General features: G+C 39.9%; 1 protein-coding gene across 15 annotated transcripts in view; it reads right to left on the bottom strand.

Moving 5' to 3' along the window:
- Nucleotides 1–23,106, bottom strand: part of ZMIZ1 (zinc finger MIZ-type containing 1) — a 470,647-nt gene that overhangs the window by 35,364 nt on the left and 412,177 nt on the right. For 13 of the 15 annotated variants that reach the window (XM_084633918.1, XM_084633910.1, XM_084633912.1 and 10 more), the window contains 4 exons: nucleotides 5,552–5,666; nucleotides 3,617–3,834; nucleotides 1,640–1,838; nucleotides 316–606 (listed from right to left, as the gene is read on the bottom strand). In XM_084633918.1, coding sequence (XP_084490044.1) covers nucleotides 316–606; nucleotides 1,640–1,838; nucleotides 3,617–3,834; nucleotides 5,552–5,666 — 823 coding nt within the window. The remainder of the gene's footprint in view (nucleotides 1–315; nucleotides 607–1,639; nucleotides 1,839–3,616; nucleotides 3,835–5,551; nucleotides 5,667–23,106) is intronic. The other 2 variants (XM_084633921.1, XM_084633916.1) reach the window with 1 other exon arrangement.

The raw sequence follows: 23,106 nt of genomic DNA, 5'->3' as shown, positions 1-23,106 counted from the left end.
CTATTATGAGGGCTTCAAAGTGATATTTTGAGGGCTCAAGAACTTCACAGGGCAGTTTGGGCTTGGTGGCGGCCACCTTGGCTGACGCACCAGGAACTGAACTCTGGGGACCTCCAGAGCTAAAAAGCACAAGCAGCTACAGCTTGAGCTAAAGTTCCCTAGGCAGGGCTACTATTTGTGGGCTAAGCACAGAGGTGACTTGCTACACACACTCACCAGGGTATTATACAGGTTTTCTGCACAGGGTGGATTTCATCTGTAGCATAATTGGTATCGTTTGTAAGACAAAAGGAATAAAGAAGCGAGAATACTCACCTCTCCTGGGTACGGTCTCTTCATGCCCTGTATAGGCAAAGACTGGGGGCGTGGACCTGGGTAAGCTTGCTGCGGCATCCTCTGCCCATGGCTGCTGAAGGGGCTTATCCCAGGGGGCCTCGGCTGGCTCATACCCATAGGTGGCCCGCTCATGCTGGAAGGCGTCATTCCGGCTCCCATGCTCGCTGGGTTCATGCTGCCTGGCATAGAAGCAGGGCCGCGAGGGCCAGGTTGATTCATGAACTGGCTGTTGTAAGCCTGAGTTGGACCCATCTGGAAAGAGGAACAAACCTTCAACGGAAGAAAAAAAGAAAAGAAAAGAAAAAAAAAGAATAAAATGCGACATGCATTTAAAATGGGAGTGGGGAGCTTAACATGTTTGTTAGCAGGGGTTGGGGGTGGGATTATGTCGCATTTTCTTTTTATGTTCTGTAACCTTCTGTGAGGGGTTTTGGGTTTTTTTGGCATAATAATAATTCAACTGCAATTCTAAAAGCAACAGGAGAGAAAAATAATAGTTTAGTAAGAGAAAAACGGCTTTAATATGAGCAAATAAAAATCCACTGACGTGACCAGTCATCTTCCCCAAGGTAATAGGCCAGGATCCTCAGCTGGTGTAATTCAGCACCCCTTTATTGACTTCAAAGAAGCTTTGCTTATTTACGCCAGCTGAGGTTCTGCATGTGCCCCACCCTTAACCCCGATGCTTAGAAACACTACACGGAATGGAAGCGGTGAGAAAAGCAGCTGCCACAGATCAAACACTCATTCCTTTTTCATTAATAGTTAGTACAGGAAATAATTGTGTGTTGAGCTTAGGGTCACCAAAAATGGATGGTTCAAATTGCTATTCTCACAGATAATACCTTAAAAGGTGGGGTTTTTTTTACTGTATTTAGAAAAACTAAACTGAGTTGATCAACATAATTAATTAGAGAAACAGCATAGGCCCTAAAATAAAGCTTTAGAACACTTACCTGTGTGCTAAAGTTTGGGGGAGGTGAAGTACTAATGCATCCCATTAGAAGTGGGTATAAAACTTTGCATACCATTTTTTTTTAACTAAGGGATGACCTCTTTGCAATACAAATGCACGACTAGTGCAGGTAACAGGGATTCATAAAGATAATGTATTGGCCACTCTATGTCATTATCATATACATACTTATCCCTGCTACAAGAGATCGCTTGGTCTCCATCTCTTGTGCAAACAGACACACAATACAGCTGATACCTGAATATCTTACATACTAAATAGGGGCACTCACTTCTCTCTAAAGGCAGAAGTCAGAAGGATACAAGTTTGCAAGCTCTACTTTCTTACCGGTCCATACTGGTTCATGTCCTTGTTCTGGGTTTCCTGAAGGGCTGCTACAGTGGCTGTAGCTGTAGCTGTTGCTGTGGCGGCGGCAGCTGCAACTGCAGCTGCGGCGGCAGCTGCAGCCGGCTGAGTGAAATCTGCAGGCGGCCTCGTGTGTGGAGGGATCCCCATTCCCGCAGGAGTATTTGGGCCACCAGGGTAACTATCAGGTGAAGAAAGAAAGGAGTATTAAAATGGGCCGAGTGTTTTGAGCTTAGATTTGGGGCCTCACTCTGATGTCATTTGGAACAGTTCCAAAACCATGTATAAGTTTCTCTTGAAAACAAGCACTCCGACAGAAAGAGAGAAGCAGGCATGTCAATGAGGATGCAAGAGCTGCTCTGGCACAGAGGGAAGATAACGTCAGCACTTTTGAATGGAGTTAGAAACTAGAGTTTTCAGGAGTTTCTAACTAATTTTTATTACTCTGTTCTACCACGCTGCTGGACTCAGAGGCTGTAAACGAATGTGTGCACAATTTAGGGGCAGCATGGACAGTAGTATCCATTGTGAGCTTCCTCCACAATCAGCCATCTATGTGCCTCAACAGTGGAATGCATCAGCTTTTCCAGGAGTAGAAAAGGAAATCTGTCCCACTGAGATCTCAGGAAAGAGGCCGACAGGGGCTATTTGTTATCGACAGTGACTGACAGCTGTCATTTGGTGCCTCTTCAGAGTTCTGCATGAAGCAAGTTGGCTGTGCCTGCATACTTCAGGTACTAATCACAAAAGTACCACTAAGTAAATAAATAAATAAATAAATAATCTAGAGTACTTCACACCTGTAGATCTCAAAGGTCTTTAAAAAGGTGGGTCAACATTATGCCCATTTTACAGATGAACTGTACTGAAGTACAGAAAGTTTAAGTGAGTGGTACAAATTCATGTAGCGAGACAGTGGTAGAGATGAAAACAGAGGCTAGCTCTCCCATTTTCCAGGATAGTGCTGTTCCAGTCTACCATGTTGGTACCCTTTTCGGCAGTAACAACAAAGGAACCCAGAGATTGACTAGGCCCGGAGACAGAGCTACACTATCACCACAGAAGTGCATTCAGGAAAAGCATTAGGAGCGTGGGAAGCTTGCATGCTTACTGCCTGTGTTTACCTTTTAACGGCCCACGCCTGTGTTTTGTAGATAACCTGGGCTATTAATTTGGCACATTTCACAAGAACTGCACTTACCCCACAAAAATAAACACATAACTTAAAATTTAAGACCAAAGCCCTGTCCCTCATTCATACAAAGTGCTTTATAAATTCCTGCAGTAAGGGGTCTGCCTATTAGCTTTGTAGTGCTGTACCCTTACTAATATTTGAGGTAATTTCCTCATATAGACTGATGGAAGTTGTACCACCCATACTTCTCACATACTAGCCCTACTGAATGTTAATCATTCCTAGGACCTTGGTTTGTGTCTTATATTTGTGGTAATTAAAACTTTATTTCTGGTGTTTGTCAGGGGTAATTGATTGACCTAATTTCCAGATACAGTGATGAATGTCCTGCTCTTTGAGTAGCCAATTTTTCGAGCAACGGACCCAGTATGCTATTTAGGTAGGCCTGATGAAATAACCACCAAGACTTTGGGTATTTCTAAGCAGCCGTTGGGAGATGTGATTACCAGAGCAAGTAAACTCACATGTGCTAGCCCTGCTCAAGCTAATAGCAGCGTGGCTGCAGTGGCCTGAGTATGTATCCAGGAAGTTGGGTGGCTTGCCAGAGCAGCTGCAGCCATGCTGCTATTTTTAGTACACTAGCTTGAACAGAACTAGCCCATGTATGTCTACCCAAGCTGGGAATCACACCATCCGGCTGGTGTGTAGACTTACCCTTTAAATAACCAAAGGGAACCTATGACACATCCAGTAGATTGCTATGCAAAGCTAGAACACCTTGAACTATTCACATCCAATTGCCATCCCATACAGACTTGTCTTACCTCCCGCCAAAGCCTCCACTTCCGGGATAGTTGGGTCTTCCGTACATGCCCTGCTGCATATAGGGTTGAGCAGAGCCTGCCTTGGCTGAAAACTGCTGCTGCTGCCCAGCAAACTGAGGGGAATTAATGCCAGGGTTGCTTGTAGTCATCCCAGAAGCCATGGGGTTTCCTGCTGGGTTCATAGGGTTATTGGCATTTGCCATTGGGTTTCCCAGCACCTGTGAGGAGAAATATTCAAAATAAGGAAAAAGCCCTTAAAGCTATGGCTGTAAACAATGTTAGTTTGCTACAGACATTAAAGTACAATCAACTAACTTATATACTTGCACTCAAATGAGTCCTGGGTTCATTATGCTGTATGCACCTAGGTATGTTAATTTCTTATGAGCTCTCCCTTGCCATTTTCTGATCCCTACCATAAGATTAGTCTCTCACTGAAGCTTCTGAAAAGTTATAATAAGGAACAGCAGACATCACATTTTTTTTATCATGTGGCGAATCCATCTGATTAAGTGAAGAAGCAAGAAACAACTGTGTTATTTGACAATTTGTTGGTCTGCAAGATGACAATTTGATTTAACCCCCCCCCAACATAATGTCATTGATGTAGGACCTCAAAATGACGTACAAATACTCATTAAGCCTCACAACATTACTATAAAGACGTATCTCCATTTTACCGATGACCAAACCAAAGCTGTCTGCACTATGAGTTGTGGTGTGATTCTCTTGCCCATGTAATGTGTACTTGTGTTAAGTCTCTTTGAGCTATCATGAGTGCTGCTGTGGCTACAGTACTATTAACACTCGTGCTAGGTCGATGAGACTAACACAAGTATGCTCATACGAGATGGGGAATCACACCCATAGCCCATAGGGTAGACACAGCATAAGGCATAAAGCGGTTCAGTGACTTGACTAATGTTCTTGGATCCAGCTCCTTTTCAAGTAAAGGGAAGTCTTTCCACTGGCTTGAACATCAGTTGGATGGAGACTTGAGTCCTTCACATAGAGAACTGGTTGGGAATTTGCCATCTGAATGATTTTCCAACAGAAAATGGAGTTTTCACAAAACTGAAATTTTCTGTGGCAAAATTTCAATTTCTCTGAAAAATATCAATTTTCCACTGAAAAAAACTGAAATGACAGCTCCCCAGCTATCTGCGTGGAAAGTTCATGTCAATTTTGCCTTCAAGAGAAAGAAAAATGGACAAGAACATTGCAGTCAGGCAGCCAGACAAATGTAGCTGGGCTGGGGGAGAGGTGGAGAGCCAGGTGCTTGGCCTCTGGCATTTTGTTTGGAAGGTTCTGGTCAATTTCACTTTCTGCCTGCAGGGAAAAAGTGAAATTGACAAGAACTGTCCAGGCTGGCTGCCTGCAAGCTAAAAAATTCCATTTCAGTTCTCCTGAAACAGAATTTTGTGGAAGTCCCTTCCTGTAAAAAGTTTTGCATTTTGGACTTTTCATCACAATATGAGATGACATTTTGTTCAAAAATACAAAATTTTTCATGGGAACAAATTCCCATTTTCTGGACAGTTATACCCTGGCACTAACCACTTAGCTCTTGCCTCTGTCCCAATGCTTCAGAACATTGCACCAGGCTAAATGAGAAAAGTTTTCCATTAAGGACTCAAGAAAAATGCTGTGATAAACACGTTAGGTCTGATAATCACCCCTCTCCTGTATAGAAAGCAAGTGATGCTTGCAACTGCCACCAATATAATCTGACACTTCCACCCATGTGTTACCAACTCAAAATAAGTAAAACCCTAATATGTAGCCATTGTGCTGCCAGAAGAAGAAAATAAGCAGGGAAAAATACCGTTTTATGACAGTCCTTTCCCTACTTTTCTCTATTTTTTTTTTCATTTTACTGACAAACATTTAACCAAAATGCATAACTCAGGGTAGGGAGCATAAAATGAAGCTTACCTGGCTTTGGGAGGTATTAGTCACACCCCATACTGTAGTGACCACTGATAAAGAACCTGGTGGTTGGTTGGTGTTTTGCTGCCAAGGAACAGAGTCATAGGGGAAAGACCCATCACTGTAAAATACAAACACACCAGAGAGTCATGGTTTGGAACAGTTTAAATGAATGATGGTTGAGGAAGCGGGGATTGATCTCTTAACTGACAAAGGCAGATGGAGTAACCTTAACTCTTCTCCAACTCATCAGCTTTATAAGTATCTTAGTATGTTTAAGAAGTGGGCAGTTTCTGTTTGGTTACAAGCAGAGCAATCACCACAGCATCAAAGCAGAAGGGAAATTAAGTTAATTCATGACACATAAACCCACGTGGTAATGGATGAAATGAAGAGTTCACCCCTAAAACTCTGCCACCTGCTGAAGTAAAAATAAACTCTCGGCCACAGCTTTCAACAAGAACATTAAGCTATCTGGATATTCGGAGGCATTCATTTTGCAAAAGTCATCCATCTCAAGCTCTTCAACAATCATTGCTTCAGCTGTCTCATTCCAATTCAATTAGGTTTTGAGACTAGACTGCAGCCCCATTGTCTGCAGTTGGAACCAGCATGACCAGAAGAGCCTTTAAAGGAATAGCAGCCCAACAATAATTTTCAAAAAGTGAATTAAAATCCAGATGGCGTCCTACCGCACGATGGATGAGCTGTATGCCAAAAAGTATTAGCTAATCAGTATTCTAGAAAATCAGCTGCTGAAACTAAAAATGCATTCTTTCAGATAACTAAGTGGGGAAGAGCATTGGGTTTTTCCATAAACTAAACAGATAGAAGCCTGTCACATACAAGTCTTGGTGCATACAATACAGAGTAGGAATATGTATATGTATATATGCAATATAATTACTGAATACATCAAACTCAGTTAAATAACCAGAGGTAAAAATACAGTATTTTTTCCCACATATCTTATTTAACATTATTTGGTTCATGTGTTATTATTTATCACTTTTTAAAGTTGATTTTACGTTTATGATTTTTTCCAGGTATATACAAACTATTTAAGGAACACATATATAGTCCTTTTATTTTAAAGAGATACTGGCAAGCGGTTTAGGCCATGAATTCATTTTTAAACTAAATTACAAATCTGACCCTGCAAATGCTTATCTAGCTATCTAAGGAACTCATACAACTCCCATTATCATAGAATCTGAGTGCCTCAAAATCTTTATCCTGCAAGGCAGGGAAATACTCTTATCATTTTCCAGCTGAGACACAGAAGTGTCATGTGGGGCATCTGTGCTGAACAGGGAATTGAACACGGTATTCAGCTATCACTCTAACCACTGGACAATCTTTCCATTCCCCTGGGCCACAGGACTACTCAAGTGTAAAAGTGAGCTAACATACATATAAAGATAAAGATAAAGATATAAATATTTTCCTTTTCAAAACTTGGGGTCTGGGATGCCCTTGTGTTAAGTAGTGTGCATGCATGCTCCTTGCTCCCAAAGAGACTACAATCTATTAACAATAAAATTAATAATATAAATTAAAATTAAGTAATTAACATACATTTTAAAAAGGGGGAAAAATCTTTAAAACTGTGATTATCCAATGTTTTTAAAAAACTTTCTCCTGGCCAGTCTGGAAGTCCACCACCAAATCTACATTTTCTGTCTCATACAGTACATCACAATGTTGCCTCACTGCACAATGTTTCAGCATGATGCAATATTTCAAATACATGCAGCAGCAACATCCCTCTATCAACACTGCAAAAAGCATATACGGTCAGGGATGGGAGATCTTCAGGGTCTGGAATTAGGGGCTGATTTGGACTTCTGTCGTAATGCCTTCCACTTTTTTCCCCTCTACCCATGTGATATTTGCCACTTTTACTTCTTTCCTTACTCCTTTTGGTGGATGTCTGCACTGGCCTTCTGTAGTCATCCTAATATTTGAAGAGAAATCCTCCCCACAACATTGTTCTTGTTGAACAGCACAAGGGTAATTAAGTCTTTTCATTGCACCCTGGAGGGCAGTGAGTCAGCTGGAGTCCACTAAAAGAGTACTGACTAATTTAAAACAATGTTAATGAACCACCACATGCTAGGGGTCAGCACTGAGGCGGACCAAGCAGCAGAGGAAGCCATCAAATGAAAAAGAAGAGAAGGAGGGATATTACTTCTCAGGCTATGATGTAGTGATGCTGCAACCATTCAACACAGTGCAAAGAAGAAAGATATAAAAAAAGATTTCCTAGCTGCTAACGCATATTGAAGCCAATGATTAGTCAACGCTGATGTCAAAGAGGTAAGTGAGGCTTTAGGTCTAAATAACTTTTTTAAAATAGTTGGATTCAAAGAACAAACAGACAAACTAACACCATGAGTTGGTTTCAGATTTCCTTATCAGACCCTGATTCACTTCTCTTCTCGACTCCTCTTCCCGGTTGACCCAGGGTCGCAGGTTCCCATGATTCTTCACCACGCTTTCCAGTCCATGGCACAGGTTCATAGGTCTTGGAGTTCCAGTCCTTTTCTCTCGACAGTCTTTCCATCGAACCTTCGGTCTTCCATGTCCTTTCTTGCAGCCCTCTTCCTCCTATGTTTTCTTTGCTGGTCATTCTTCTCCCAATCTTATCACACCCAGCCCACCTCAGATGTGCGCTCTTGGCCTATCGCGTAGAGTCCCAAGTCCATCTATCCCCTAATTTCTCCCTGGCACATGCTCTACCCTCCACTTGCCTGCCATTCTCCTCAGTATATTATTTTCTACTACCTGTATCTTCTTTTCTTCCAACTCCATAAGGCCCACTGTTTCCAAACCATAGAGCAGGCAGGGACAAACACATGCAGGATATATCTTTTCTTTCAGTTTGTTACTTAATTGCCAGTCCTGCAGTACTCCTACCACCTTTTTCACTGCTTCCCACGCACACTGGGTGCTTATTTTCAGTTTTCCAGATCTCCCTCTGATGGCACGAAGTGTACTTCCCAAGTACACTAATTCTTTCTTATGATTCAGCTTCTCTCCTGAAACTTCCATCAATAGCTCTTCTTCCACTTCGTCAGTTTTCTTTGTGTTTACCTTCAGAGTATGATCTTCAAACACAGATGCCCACTTTGATACCAATTTATCAATTCCTCTTTGCCGTCCGCAAAAAGGGTTAGATTGTCAACATGCATTAGTTTTTTCTGTCTCTCCACAGGCTCGGTTCTCCTACTAGTTGTCTCCATAACTAGGATGAAGTTAAGTGGACTCAGCACACTGCCATGTCTCAATCCTACCATCACCTCAAAATGCTTCAAAATTCCAAGTGCTATACACCACATTTCCTGACCCTCAATACAACTCCTTATTATCTCCACTTCTTGAAGTCCCCCTGCCATCCATCTCAATGCTCCAAATACCAACTACTGCAGAACCAAGGCACAGGCTTTCTCAAGATCAATAAATGCAACACAGCAATTACACCCTCCCTTTGTCATTCTTTCAAACTTCTGTCTCATTGCAAATATCCTTCCCTTCCAAAAAACATGTTGCTCCTCTCCTACATTTTCCTCCACCTTACCCCTCAAACTTGCCTCCAAAACTCTCTCAAAGAATTTGAGGGTTGACTTAACAAAGTGATGCCCCAATAGGCATTGGTATCATTTACATCACCCTTACTCTTCTAAAGAGCCACAATCAATCCTGTTCTCCAGTCTGGTATCCTTACTTGATCACAGTAAACACACAGTAATCTGTGAAAGCTCTTTACTGCAGTACTTCCAACTACCTTGCTCATATCAACAATTATGTCATCCTCACATCTGCTTCACCATTCTTCATCTTATTCAGTGCTGCTCTACTTCATGTACAGAGATTGATGTCTTTTGAAACATCCCCATAATTGCTGACAGTGTTTGTGCTCGCAAATCTTTCTTCTCATTTAACAACCTTTGAAAATATGTTTTCCATACCTCTATTAACTCTTTAGACTAAGTCACTGATTTCTTCATCTGTTGTGCTTCATTGTTTCTTTTTTGCCAACCCATAACCCAACTTCCTGCCATCATCTTCCTCCAGCTTTCTGTACAAATTCCTCTTCAGTCTCCAATCATGCCTTAGCAACTTCCTTTTTTTCCTGTTTGAATTTTTGATTGTTTCATTATCAAAACCTGCTTCCTCAAACTTTTTGAATAATACTTTTATTCTTTTTAACTTCTCTGGTACATCACATTCTATCACCACCTTGTTCTCCAAAAGCATGCCATCTTTCTACTCATTCTGCCACATATTATCTCCATTCAAAATTCCTCTGTTCTTCCCCCACTTACTCACTGCCGTTGGCAATGCATGAAAGCCTTCACTGACTTTTTGGTAAAACTTTTCCTTTCTCCCCTCCCTTACATAGCCACCAATGCAATTTCTTCCTCAATTTCATCTTCTTTCCTCAGGTTGCAGTCGGATTCCAGCTATTAATAATGTATGTTGTTCTGCTACATATTTACTTTATATTTTTAACCATTTTCATATGTTCTCTTCTTATCAAAGTACAGTCTACACAGGCTTTACTTTTTCCACTGTAGCATGTTACCAGGCAGGATTCTCCTTTTTCAATCCATGTAGTCACCACTCAAAACCCATTAAACAAGCACCAGTCAATTCACCTCTCTCCTTCTGCATTTCTTTTACCAAAGCCAAATTTACCTGCTTCTCCTTCTACTGGGCTCCCCTCACCAAAATTACAGTTAAATCTTCACCGACCGCTAACAAATTATTACTCTCAACCACACCAGTCATCATGTCTGACATGGATTGTTAGTAAATTCGCTATGAGAAGTCACTGCATGAAAAATGAGGTTTACGTGGTGAATAGAAACGAGTGACTTGCAATGATTCACACATGATTTGTGGCATTTATTTGGAAATACTGTGCGTATGTGTAAATTAAGATTTATTTTTAAAAAAGATTTACATAACTGACACTAATTTGTTAGTTCGCTTGTTAATGCAAATGTGTGTGTGTATCGGACACTCCGTTTACACACCTCCACTTGCTGAGAGAAAAGCGATTCACATTGCTTTTTGTGCACGGGGAGGTTTGTTTAGACAATTACTTTATGTTCATAAACTATTTACCTTAATAAAAACAGTCAGTTTAAACATAGCAAGTACATTAGCTACAGTATGTAAATGGGCAGCTTTGTTCATGAGGTAATAAACATATGATTTACATCATCAAGGATTTGCAAAAGGTAATCTAACAAAGAATAATAATGAAGATGTATGAAAGATTTTTTGTTAGGTATTTGTTTTAGCATAAAGGACAACTACTGATATACAGATGTAATACAAATCTCACAGCAAAGTTAAAGTGAAGGAAGGAGAAAGGACAGAGTAGCTAACCTTTAAAATGTTTCCAGTCCATGCATATGCTGTGATGAACATACTTCTCATTACCTTTTTCCCGTTTTATAGTTCTGGGGTTCCCCACAAAGTCCTAAAGACTGATGGACACACAACCCACATGTACTTTATAGCACTAGGCATTAGCTTTCCTGAAAAAATGTCACCACTTTTGCTTCAAAGTTAGGCTAAGGTTATGCATAAACCCAGCTATTTCATGCAATTAGGCTCCCAGCAATTTCTTTCCATTGTTTTCCCCCATGTCTGCTCTCTAGTTTTGGTGGAATATGTCATTTGAGGTGTAGGTGCTCTCCTTGGCTTAACTACAGTATCTTTAAAACTGCTAATACATAAAAACAGTCCTCTAAGTATACTGCCTGCACCAGTGATCCTTGGAATGACAGTGATGTGGATAGACAACAGCCATCACAACACTCACTGTCATTTCTCCCATTTCCTTGTCTGTTAGTCACCTATGGACACCTACAGAAACACTTGGTTGCAGGCAGTGAAATTCCAGAGTTCAAAACTAGACCAACTGTCTTGGCTCCTTTTCACAATCATTTAAATGAAAGCAGTGTGCTCTAGTAGATAGTATGCTGGACTGGGACTCAGCAGATTTGGGTTCTATTCCTGGATTTGCTGTTTGACAGTGGGCAAGTCACTTTGCCTCTCTATGCTTTTGTTCTGCCTTTTGGCTGTCTTATAGTTAGATTATAGCTCCTTGGAGCAGAATCTGCCTCTTATTATGTGTATGTATAGTCCGTAGCACAATAATGACCTCAACCTTGGTTATGACCCCGGCATGCTATTACTGTAATACAAATTAAATAATAATTATTAATAATAAATATCCTCCCCCCAAAAACCCATAAAACAAAACAAAAAAAACCATTACACCTACAATGGATAAATACAAGAAGTCAAGAGTGAGAAAACTAAATAAACCCTCAAGCTTCTCTTGTACCAATCAAAGGATTTCTTATTATATGCCTATAAATTTAATAGCTTTTTGACTTTCTACTTTATTTTATTTAATGTTTATACGAGATTCTCTGTAACTGCTATATAAGTTAACTAATGACATATTGCCGGCAGTGAGCCCTCTTAGTTAAGTCACCATTGTAAACTTAGTGTCAACTTATTTCAACGGTTTCTTATTGTAGAAGATATGTTATATTACTAAACACACACACACACACACACAGAATTCCAACATTCTTTAGATTTTTCAGTGTGCTCACCGCCTACTGTGGATGTTAGTGTCATTAGGCTTCTCTGCTTCGTTCCTTTTGCCAACATGAATAGAATCGTCTTTAAAAAAATGAAATTACAAAACTGGACAGAACTCCATTAATACCTTAGTTTTGATAACAGTAGAAGGCTTCAGAAAGGAACTCAGGTTGTATCTCACCACAGTTCTGAAACTGGAAGTTCCTGGTAACCTTTTTACTATATACTACAGCGAGGCAAAAATTTTCTTCAGAAATTATTTTTGGATGAAGAATGGCTTTTGTAGTGGTCAACACAGAAATTCCCATGGAAAATAGCTGATTGTGAGAAAATTTTGGGAACCCCAAACTTGAAAATCAAAGTGCTTCTGCTTTTGGCAATCAAAAGCAAAACATTCTCAGGTTTCAGTTTTTCAACAACCCCGTCCCCCCAAAAACTTCTGAAGAAACTTTTGACATTTTCCATTTTGTTGAAATTATTCACAGGAACAAAAACAAACTCCCAAGTAGCTGGAACATACACATGTGGTATGTATACAGTGCACTGTTCATTCAGCAGAATGTAGAGTACATACCTGCAGAGTCCCCCTAGCACAGGTGTAAACAGCACTGTAGCTGAAGGGGCATGGCTGAGGCAAGGAAAGACACACCTGAAGGGTGTGGGCATGTATGCAAGCACATATCATACATGCTCTCTACTCGCCCAAACCATGTCTTCCTGTCTCCTCTGTAGCAGTGTGGTGTCCTCCTGCCTCCCTCCTTCTGGACCCTTTCCCCGCTACAAGGAAAGACTCCCCCACTAGGGAAAGGATCTGGTTGGGGGAAGGCAATGGAGAAAGGCTTAGGCAGCTCCTTGCCCTGGAGCCTTTCCATGCTGCAGGAAGAGGCTCTGCCACAGCCTTTCCCCCCCACAAGGAAAGGCTCCAGCTGCGGGGAGCTGCTGAAGCTTTTCTCCATTGCCAGAGCCTTTCACTGACAGATGCAGCTACAAACTACAGTGTGGACACAGCCTGCTTTTCCCTGCAGTGTGTAGTTACACATATGCTGTATGCCACTGCCAGTTGGGTGCAGTGTAGATGTAGGCCCTCCAAAACCCCCACAGATGGAGTGTCCCAATTTGGAGCTTTTTTAGTTTAGATTCAACTTTTTTTTTTTTTTAAATAAAGCATTATTATTAACAACTTTTTATCAAAAGTTACATGTAGTGAAGTTGTCACATGTCCTTTTAGGCTATCTTTTATGTGGATTTTAAAAAACACTGCATACCATACATAAACACACAAATACATATTTACATATAAGCATATATAGTCTTAACTTTGAAGACCGATGCATTTGAAGCTTGCCACAATGAATGAGGAGAGTTGTAATCAGATGCCTTTCTGTACAGGGCTGGCCAGACTCTGAATATATTCAAGGTAGGGACCAGCATGCAAGCAGTGGCATGGGAATGGGCATGAGCATCACATACATTTGAAGGACTTGTGGCACCTTAGAGACTAACCAATTTATTAGAGCATAAGCTTTCGTGAGCTACAGCTCACTTCCTCAGATGCATATCGTGGAAATGCATCTGATATGCATCTGAGGAAGTGAGCTGTAGCTCACGAAAGCTTATGCTCTAATAAATTGGTTAGTCTCTAAGGTGCCACAAGTCCTCCTTTTCTTTTTGCGAATACAGACTAACACGGCTGCTACTCTGAAACATACATTTGATTAATTCATTTTTTATTAACGATTTAGGGTTTAGCCTGGGTGGTCCAAGCCAACAGGGACATCTAAGGAGTCATTGTAAGGACAACAAATAATATCTCAATTTATGTAATATCCTCCAAAAAATGGTTTTACTTGTGTATATATATGATAGAGAGAGAAAGAAAAGAACCCAAGCATGATGGTGCTGTGGTGTAAAGATTTGTATTAGCATAAGTTTGGGGTGGCTACAATACTTTTGACTATTGAAGCGATAGTGAATTCTGCAGCTCTTCCTAAAATAAGAGTCAATATTTACTTAATATTGTCATTTGTATTGTGGTCGTTCTTAGTGGCCCTTATCATGAATTTAGACCTCAATGTGCATACAAACATATAACAAAGAGATGGTCTCTGCCCCAAGCACCATAAAAACTTTATCTCATGCCACAACACTGACTATTCTGAATATGCCACATGTTATAGAAAAGCTATTTTAGAAATGTTTCAAAAGGTTCTTATTAAGAATATTTTTCTTATAATCTCCACCAGACTTTCTTAGTAGCATGAGTATAAATGCACAAACCACAGAGGGCAAGACAAAATATAATTTTTTAAACTTCAAAAAATGACCCCAAGATGTTTTCTATACATAAAAACGTCTAGTCTGATATCTCTCAAATTTCTCAAAAAGATGCATGTGTTGTGTCTCTCTTTGGAAGGCCCTGAATCTCCCATTTCCAATGGCATTAAAGCAGGCCTTTCTAGCTCTGCCTGGTTGACAAAGATCTGCCTGAACCCCACTGTTCCAGGACTGAATGTTGCCTATACTGGGCCATGGACCAGTGTAAATTGGAAGGGAAGGGGGTTAGGAATTCCACTTTTGGGTGGAAAACAAGGAAGAGTTTTTCTGGCTGGTTGTTTGTGGGGGAAAAAGAGTAGCTGATCGAAACTGCTCTAGGCAGACCATTCGTCCGGTTTTAAGCGGGACAGGTCTGTTTTTAAATGGTTTGTCCCCTAGCCAGTTCTGAGACAAAACCAGATGTGGTTTTGTAAGGTATCACAGATGAGGGCTGCCAATTTCAAGAGTGTGCTGCTCTGCCCCCATTGTGACCTTGTATACATGATGTGTGCAAGGTCACACCGGTTGGGGCTTGGTGTGCTCTTCACAATCGTGTCCTCCATGCATGCAAGGTCATGCCAGTGTGGATGGACCCACCCATGCTGTTCCAGGAAGTACTGGAATGTCTGGTATTCTGGGAATGCAAGAGTGGCCACCCTAAAACTGCTCTGAGGTTTGGAATGTCACTCCCAATACAGATTAGTCAGTAGGCAGAAGGCAGGTGACATGTGCATGATAAATGCAGTTCATAACATGGCTCTGTAATTTAGCACATGGCTAACACCACCACGTGCACACAGATGTTCATTAGCCACCATCGCTACTGAACTTCAGCTATTCTTGGGGTGGAATCTGGTGGATGTTTAACACTGCAAAATTAAACCTGGAGGTCGGGGGAGGATAGCATCTCTGGATGCAGTGTGACTTGAACATTTTTTCTTTGAAATGTGCAATGGCCCGAGCCTGTGAGGCCTACACAGCTTATGTATCGCATTGGGTGGGAAAACCGCCTTCCATTTCACATTTGGCTTTCTACAGGGCAGACAGGGATACACTTACTCATGCTGAGTTGCATCTTATACCACAAGCAGTCTCATTGTGGTTACTTGCATAGTAAGACACTACTCAACTTGAGTTAGGGCATTGGGATCTGACTCTCTATATCTGAATATGAATCAGGCCCGAGTATTTCCCTTATAAATAAATTCACGTTTCTCAGCCTGAGTATAAACTACATACAGAGTCCTGTTATATTAAATATTCCACATGTCTAGACACATGTGCATGCAAACATACACAGCTATATGCAACTTATTTCTGGTTGTGTAGAACAAATGACATCAAAGCTATGCAGTTAAGAAACAAACACACTCCCTGCATCAAAAAGAAGCTGGATGGGGTTATCACCATATGACATTGTGGGACTACAGCATTCATTCTGATTAAAGAAGAAAGATTAAAGCATCACATCCAATTCTGTCTATTGTTATACAAGTAGACCATGCAATGTGCTATCACAGTCACAGATTACAGTTACAAATTCCACCACTAATGGCCCTGTTATTAATATGCCACCTGTTACCTTTTCTAAGATGTTGAAAAATATCTTAAGAACATTTTCAGCTTGACAAACGCAGTTTAATTTTTATTGCCTTTCATAGTACAGAGAGACCCATGTCTCATTTATCTCACATGTGACAGAATGCAAAACCAATTCCTCAGTTTCCCCCCCAGTCAGTTGCAAGGCATTCATTTTGCTCTGGTTTATCAATATACCTGGGATTCCATATCCGATTGCTCCTTTGCAATAAAAAAAAAAAAAAAAAAAACCAACAACACACCCACCCAGTATTCTACCATTGCCTGTTGCCTTGGTAATCCAAATGCCTGGGTACTCGCTGATTATCGGAGAATGAGACTCGCATTGTTCACACCGCAGCGCGTCTGCTATGTTAATGTGAGATAATGGCAGCCAGAAGACTCCTTTTGTTCCCAGCTTTGCTGTTTATTCATAATGCCTGGAGGTCAGCGACTGCTACAACAACCCAGGAAGGAACCGCTGAAAGCGTGAGCAGATTCCACTTCTGCTTTTGCCTCTGAGACAGCGGGTGGGGGAGATGCACAGAAATAAGACTACTGGAAGATCTGCAGAGAGTCTGACTCACAGAGAAGGTGCAGCAGCAACCAGGAGGGTTTGATGGAATTGCATTTCTGAGATTACAGATGAAGCTAATTTACTCTCCCAAAAAAAGCAGAAAAATTGCTTTCTTTAAAAACAAAAAACCAAAACCCTACTGGAACTGATGAATTATTTGCGATGGAAAAGTCACAATGAGATTAGCTTGGTTTTGAATTTGAATTTTAGACGCGAGTTCAGGGACTGATCGATTTGCAGTTCAGATACCTGAACACGTCTGAATAGAAAGAAATTACTGAATGAGCAGCTTGTGCCTTTTGATCGGAACCACTGAATGATTTTTTTTTTAATTTCAATTTCTAGGACAGAACAAATTGGTCCATGCCCAGTGGAAGAGACTGAGCTTTTAGAATGAAGCAAAGTAATTAAGTAAAACGTGTGGATGGATTTTCCTTTGTTTTACCCTGAGATGCAGTCTGTGGACTAAGTCCTTAGTAGTCTTGCAAAACAAACACAGCATAGTGCTTCCACAGTGATCAGGGATGTGTGTATGTTGTGTTAATACAGAGGTTCAGATTAGCCAGGGTGACTGTACTGGGGTGGTTCAAAGGCGGGTGAGGGGGAAGGGGGATGTGGGGGAAAGCCTTCCCTATGCAAATACAACTTCACTGTTCTGGTGTGACTAAACTTCATGGCATGTAAAGGACATGTCTGAGAAATGTTCACAGAAGTATTTAATACCTGTCAAAATTATTTGGAAAATGCTATTGCTTTGAAACAATGACAGTGGCAAACAAACTATCACATCATATCTCCTTTGACATGGTAAATGGTAAATAAGAGCATGAACAGGATTACTGCACCTTCCCTGAATTCTTTACTTAGCATGGTGGGATATGAGCAAATTGAAGCAGCTCCCTTGGCTAATGTGTTTTTCCTCACTCTTTTAACAGCCTCTTTATTTGAAGAAATAACCAATACCCATTAAAGGCATTGTCAGTATCTAATTAATTTCACAGATACATCTGTACAGGTTATTGATGTGCTCTGTCTATTGAACAGAGTCTTTGTTGTTATCACTAATGAAACACAGGCAGTGATTTTAGCTAGAGTTCCTACCCACTTTAATTTAGGGGAACCATTAGAAACACTATCCATCACTTCAATTATTAGTGACTACTTCCCTTTCTTCCCACTCTGAAATTTACTGAAACTTGAGACCCAAGTGTATGAGAATTTTTTTTTTTTTAATTTTTGAACAGAGTCATAGATCAGGAATTTACTCCTTTTATAATTTCCACTTCAACTGAGGTAACTTATTAGCTAGGGTCATTGAGGAGATTCATATTTTCATCGAAGGGAATTAATTACAGGTATTTTTTTTAAAGAGAAGGTATCAGGATAAAAATCATTAAAATTCTCATAGGTGTTACTACTAACATTAGAGCAGGGGGGTCTCAAACTGGGGGCTGGGACCACTCAGGGGGTCATGAGGTTATTACATGGGGGGGGTGTCACAAGCTGTCAGCCCCCACCCCAGACCCCGCTTTGCCCCCAGCATTTATAATGGTGTTAAATATATTAAAAAGAGTTGTTAATTTATAAGGGGGGGTCACACTCAGAGGATTACTATGTGAAAGGGGTGACCAGTACAAAAATTTGAGAACCACTTCATTAGAGTATTAACGAAGAATTCTAAGAAACAAATGTACTTTCTACTATTTATACTTTTTAAAAAATTTTATTTTTTAATTAATTAATTAATTATTTTTACTTTTTGCACTTCACTTAGATTTGAAAATGAAGCTAGATTGGAAAATTCACTTTCCATTCAGAGTCCTGTCACTTCTGGGTTTTCAAGCAAGAATGTGATGCTAATCAAGTGTCTGGGTTTCCATCACTTCAGAAAGATCTTTAAATAACTATCAAAGCAACAACCATTTCTATCAGTAACACCTCATTTAGAGAGCAGCATGTTGAGCAAAGGGAAGGCTGCACAGAACATTTTGGGAAATCATTTCCTAACAATCACATCACAACCTCTTCTGTACAAAGTTTTCAGGCACGAGTGGCCACTTTTACCACAGTTTTAAGCAAACGAACACTAGGCACCGCAATGCTTTCCTAAAGTCTTACTACTCAATCAAGGATTTATCATACAGAACCCAACAGATTTTGGACTCTGAACTTTTCTTTAATCTATTTCCTTCTGATGGTGCATTCCACCACCTCCCCACATGATAACAACCCCCACCCCCGCTCTTGCAGAATCAGGAGTAGCATAGGTTGCCTTACTGGACATATTCCTTTAAATTAAGCATTCACCATCTGTTAGTCCTGTTCACATTTTCCTCACAAAAAGATGGAAATGCTTTGAAAGCCTGCAGATGTTTTCTCTTAGCAATGCCGCATTTGTGTAGATTTTCCCCATGTTTCAAGCCCAAGCTAGGTGTGGAAAGTACCCAAACTCTTAGAACAGAGGTTTACATAATATAGAAAGGTTTGTTTTCACCAAAAAATGGCCTCTGTTCCACTGCTTCTACTTTTAAAATTACTGGACTTGGAAAGTGATTAAAGCAGCTATCTTCATTGTTAGTCAAAACTGCCAGAGATAGTGATGGAGGCAGGCTCTCCAGTTGCTTCAGAAATGACTCCATCAATACTCTGGAACTTGATGACATCTGAACTTAACAAACTATGCACAGGGCAGGACCCTAAGTGCACACAAAAAATTTAGCTGCAGAATTATCTCCAACAAGCCACAAACACCTCCTTACAAAATACTTCCATTACTGGCTACATTTAAAATGGAAAAAACCACCACCACGCTACCTACCTTAAAACTATTTTGAAGCCATGGCTTAGACAAAAAATAATAATGATAATTAAGAAATAAAGTGCCTAAAACCTAACTGAATTACTGGTTAATTTGAATGTCAGTTTAATTTTATCACAACCTCCAGAACCAAATCATTTGTATTAAAAAATAGCTGTATCCCTTTATTTCAATCAATTTTGATTGCTCTAAGCAGGCATTATTATAATTCAATCCCTGGCTATAAGAAAGCTGCCATTTAATTAATATGGAAGGCCAAAATTCAAAATGAGACAGAAGATAAAAAGAACCAAAGGAAGACTCATGGTAACATATGAGACTACAGCAGCCAGCTGTGTGTTTTCAGACATTGTTATTGACAGTGTAATCATAGATATGCACTGTACAATCTGTAATATGCACCCTGGCACTTGTACAGAGTCAAACTCATCACAAGCAGCAGTAACATGTAGTCCCACACACATCGAAGAAAGCTGTGCCCATTTAAAGCTGGGCTTAATAAGGTCCGTGTAGAACAAGGTAAACCACTTAATTCAATAAATGCGGTAAGTATAGACTTGATCAAAATAAGAGGAAGATACTGTAATAATAATAATTTGTATTTACACAGCACCATTCCCCCAGGATCTTTAAGTACTCTACAAATATTAATTAAAACTCAACTACCTTGTGTGATAAGTATGTGTTGTTATACATGTTAGCACAGATTGGGAAACTATAGTGTATGTCACTTGCCCACAGTCACACAGTACGAAATTTACCCTATGCTGAGGGCCAACCCCAGGATTATGTGCTAAATTCCACTTAAACTCTCACAGGAGGGCTAATTTGGGACTTAAGTGATATGGACAGGTCTCATGTTGGTGCTCTGCTCAGGGGTGGATTTTCATTAACCATTAATAGTGTTGGGAACAAAATTCATGTGTTTATTATCCAGTTTTGCACTAACTACTGCACCACATTGTGTTTACTGAAATATCAAATGAGTTATTTAAGAGCCAACAGATATCTCAATCCTGCATAAAACACAGATGACAATTCCTGCCACAAGGAACTTACAATCTAACCACATTTCCATGTTAAACCAAAAGCATGTCTTTTTTCAAACTGAAGTCTTTATTTTATTGAACTGTTTGGCTTGTATGCAACAGACTTAGCAAATAATCGCCTCTAATCTTTAAAAGACAACATTCTGTATTTATGAAAAACCCAAGCATAGAGGGATTTTCGGGTTCTGTGTGCTCAGAACCACACAACCAGAAGCCAATGCTAAAACCATCCAAATATATACCTTTTAACACAAGAAACTTTCAGCCTTGCTTTCTCCTTCCCTTTGCCCTGTGTTTGACCTGAAATATTACTGCCAGAGCCCTCTTGGACTAGTCATTTCAACTCTTCACCAACCCAGCTTAAGCTTTCAAAAAACAGTAGGACTATACACTAGGAATCGGACAAACCTGGAATCTTGCCCCTGAGTTCCTTTGACATTCATGTGCATGTATAAGTCACTGATAATTCAGATGAAAATTATCTTGAATGTTTTGATTCAACATCTTAACAGATAAAAACACAAGATAGGGTATTAGTTGGCATATGCTACAGACCATAAAATCACACTAGGGAACAGGATGATTGCTTCCTTATGCATCTATAAGGTACAGGGCAAAAAAAAAGCTGTATGATAATGGGGGATTTAAATTTGAGTGACATAGGCTGGAGGTCTCATGATGCCAGTATTAAAACATCCTTGGAATTCCTAAACATTATAGATGACAATCTCCTAACTCAAAAGTGTTGCAGCCAACATGGAAGAATTCTTTATTAGAGCTTGTCTAAAAGAGGAACAGATCACACAACGAAAAAATAATGGTAGCTTAGGTACAATAGATCATGACTTGATCATATTTATAATAAGCAAGCAGAATAAATTCCAGACCAGTATATACTTGGTGCTTTAACAGGGCTAATTTCCCAAAGCTGAAAACAACTGATCCAGATCAGCTGGAAGGAAGAATTTAATAAAAAAAATGTGAATGATCATTGGGAATCGTTTAAAAAAGCTTTATTATATCTCCAAAACCCCAAAATCCCAGAAGAAGGCTGTACTAGTTAAAAAACCAACCTGGTTTAGAGGGGAAGCAAAGGCAAATTTAAGCAATAAAATATATTACAAATGGAAGAATGGGGAAGTTGATAGCACTGAATATAAATCAGAAGTTAGGAACTGTAGAAAATTGATAAGGGAAGCCAAGGGACACAAGGAGAAATCTATGACCAGCATAGTTAAGGAATGAGAAGGAGTTTTTAAAACATATTAGGAACAAAAAGAACCGTGACAATGGTATTAGTCGATTAGTAGACGTAAGTGGTAGACTTATCAATAATAATGCAGAAAAGGCTAAGTGTTCAATAAATATTTTTGTCATGTATTTGGGGAAAAACATTATATAGTCTCATCATATAGTGATGACACTCTTTCTATGCCACTAGTATCTCTGGAGTTTGTTAAACAGAAGCTATTAAAGTTAGACTTTTTTAAATCAGTAGGTGAATATGACTGGCATTCAAGAGTTTTACAAGAAGAGCTCGCTGGACCATTAAGGTTAATTTTCAATAAGTCTTGGAGCACTGGGAAAGTTCCAGAAGACTGGAAGAAAACTAATGTTGTAGACATTTTTTTAAAGGGTAAATGGAATGACCTGTTTATAGGCCTGTCAATCTGACATCAAGCCCAGGCAAGATAATGGAGCGGCTGATATGGGACTCTATTAATAAAGAATTAAAGGAGGGGAACATAATTAATTCAAATCAACATGGGTTTATGGAAAACAGATCCTGTCAGACTAACTTGATATTTTTTAATGAGATCACAAGTTTGATTGATAAAGATGATAGTGTTGACGTAATAGAGTTAGACTTCTGTAAAGTATTTGGACTTGGTACCATGCATTTTGATTAAAAAACTATGGCACACATTAAATGGATTAAAAACTGGATAACTGATAGGTCTCCAAATATAATTGTAAATGGGGAATAGTCATTGAACAGCTGTGTTTTCAGTGGGGTCCTGGATGGGACTGGTTCTTGGCTCTACACTGTAACATTTGTATCAATGACCTGGAAGAAAACATAAAATCACCACAGATAAAGTTTGTAGATGACACAAAATTTGGAGGAATGGTAAATAATGAAGAGGACAGGTCAAACCGATATGGATCGCATGGTAAACTGGGCTCAGACAAACATTATGTGCTTTAATATGGCTAAATGTAAATGTGTACAACTAGGAACAAAGAATGAAGGCCATACTTACATGATGGGGGACTCTATCCTGGGATACAGTGACTCTGAAAAAGATTTGGGGATTGTGGTGGATAGCCAGCTACCAGTGTGATGCTGTGGCCAAAAGGGCTACTGTGATCCTGAGATGCATAAAAAGGGGAATCTCGAGTAGGAGTAGAGAAGTTATTTTACCTCTGTGTTTGATACTGTGCTACTGCTGCTGGAATACTGTGTCCAGTTCTGATACCCAAAATTCAAGAAGGATGTGGATAAATTGGAAAGGGTTCAGAGAAGAGCCGTGAGAATGATTAAAAGATTAGAAAACATACCTAATAGTGATAGAATCAGGGAGCTCAATCA

Source organism: Lepidochelys olivacea, assembly GCF_965140295.1.
Source record: "Lepidochelys olivacea isolate rLepOli2 genome assembly, chromosome: 7".
In the NCBI taxonomy this organism is placed as follows: Eukaryota; Metazoa; Chordata; order Testudines; family Cheloniidae; genus Lepidochelys; species Lepidochelys olivacea.
This window is presented reverse-complemented; position numbering and strand designations above follow the sequence as displayed.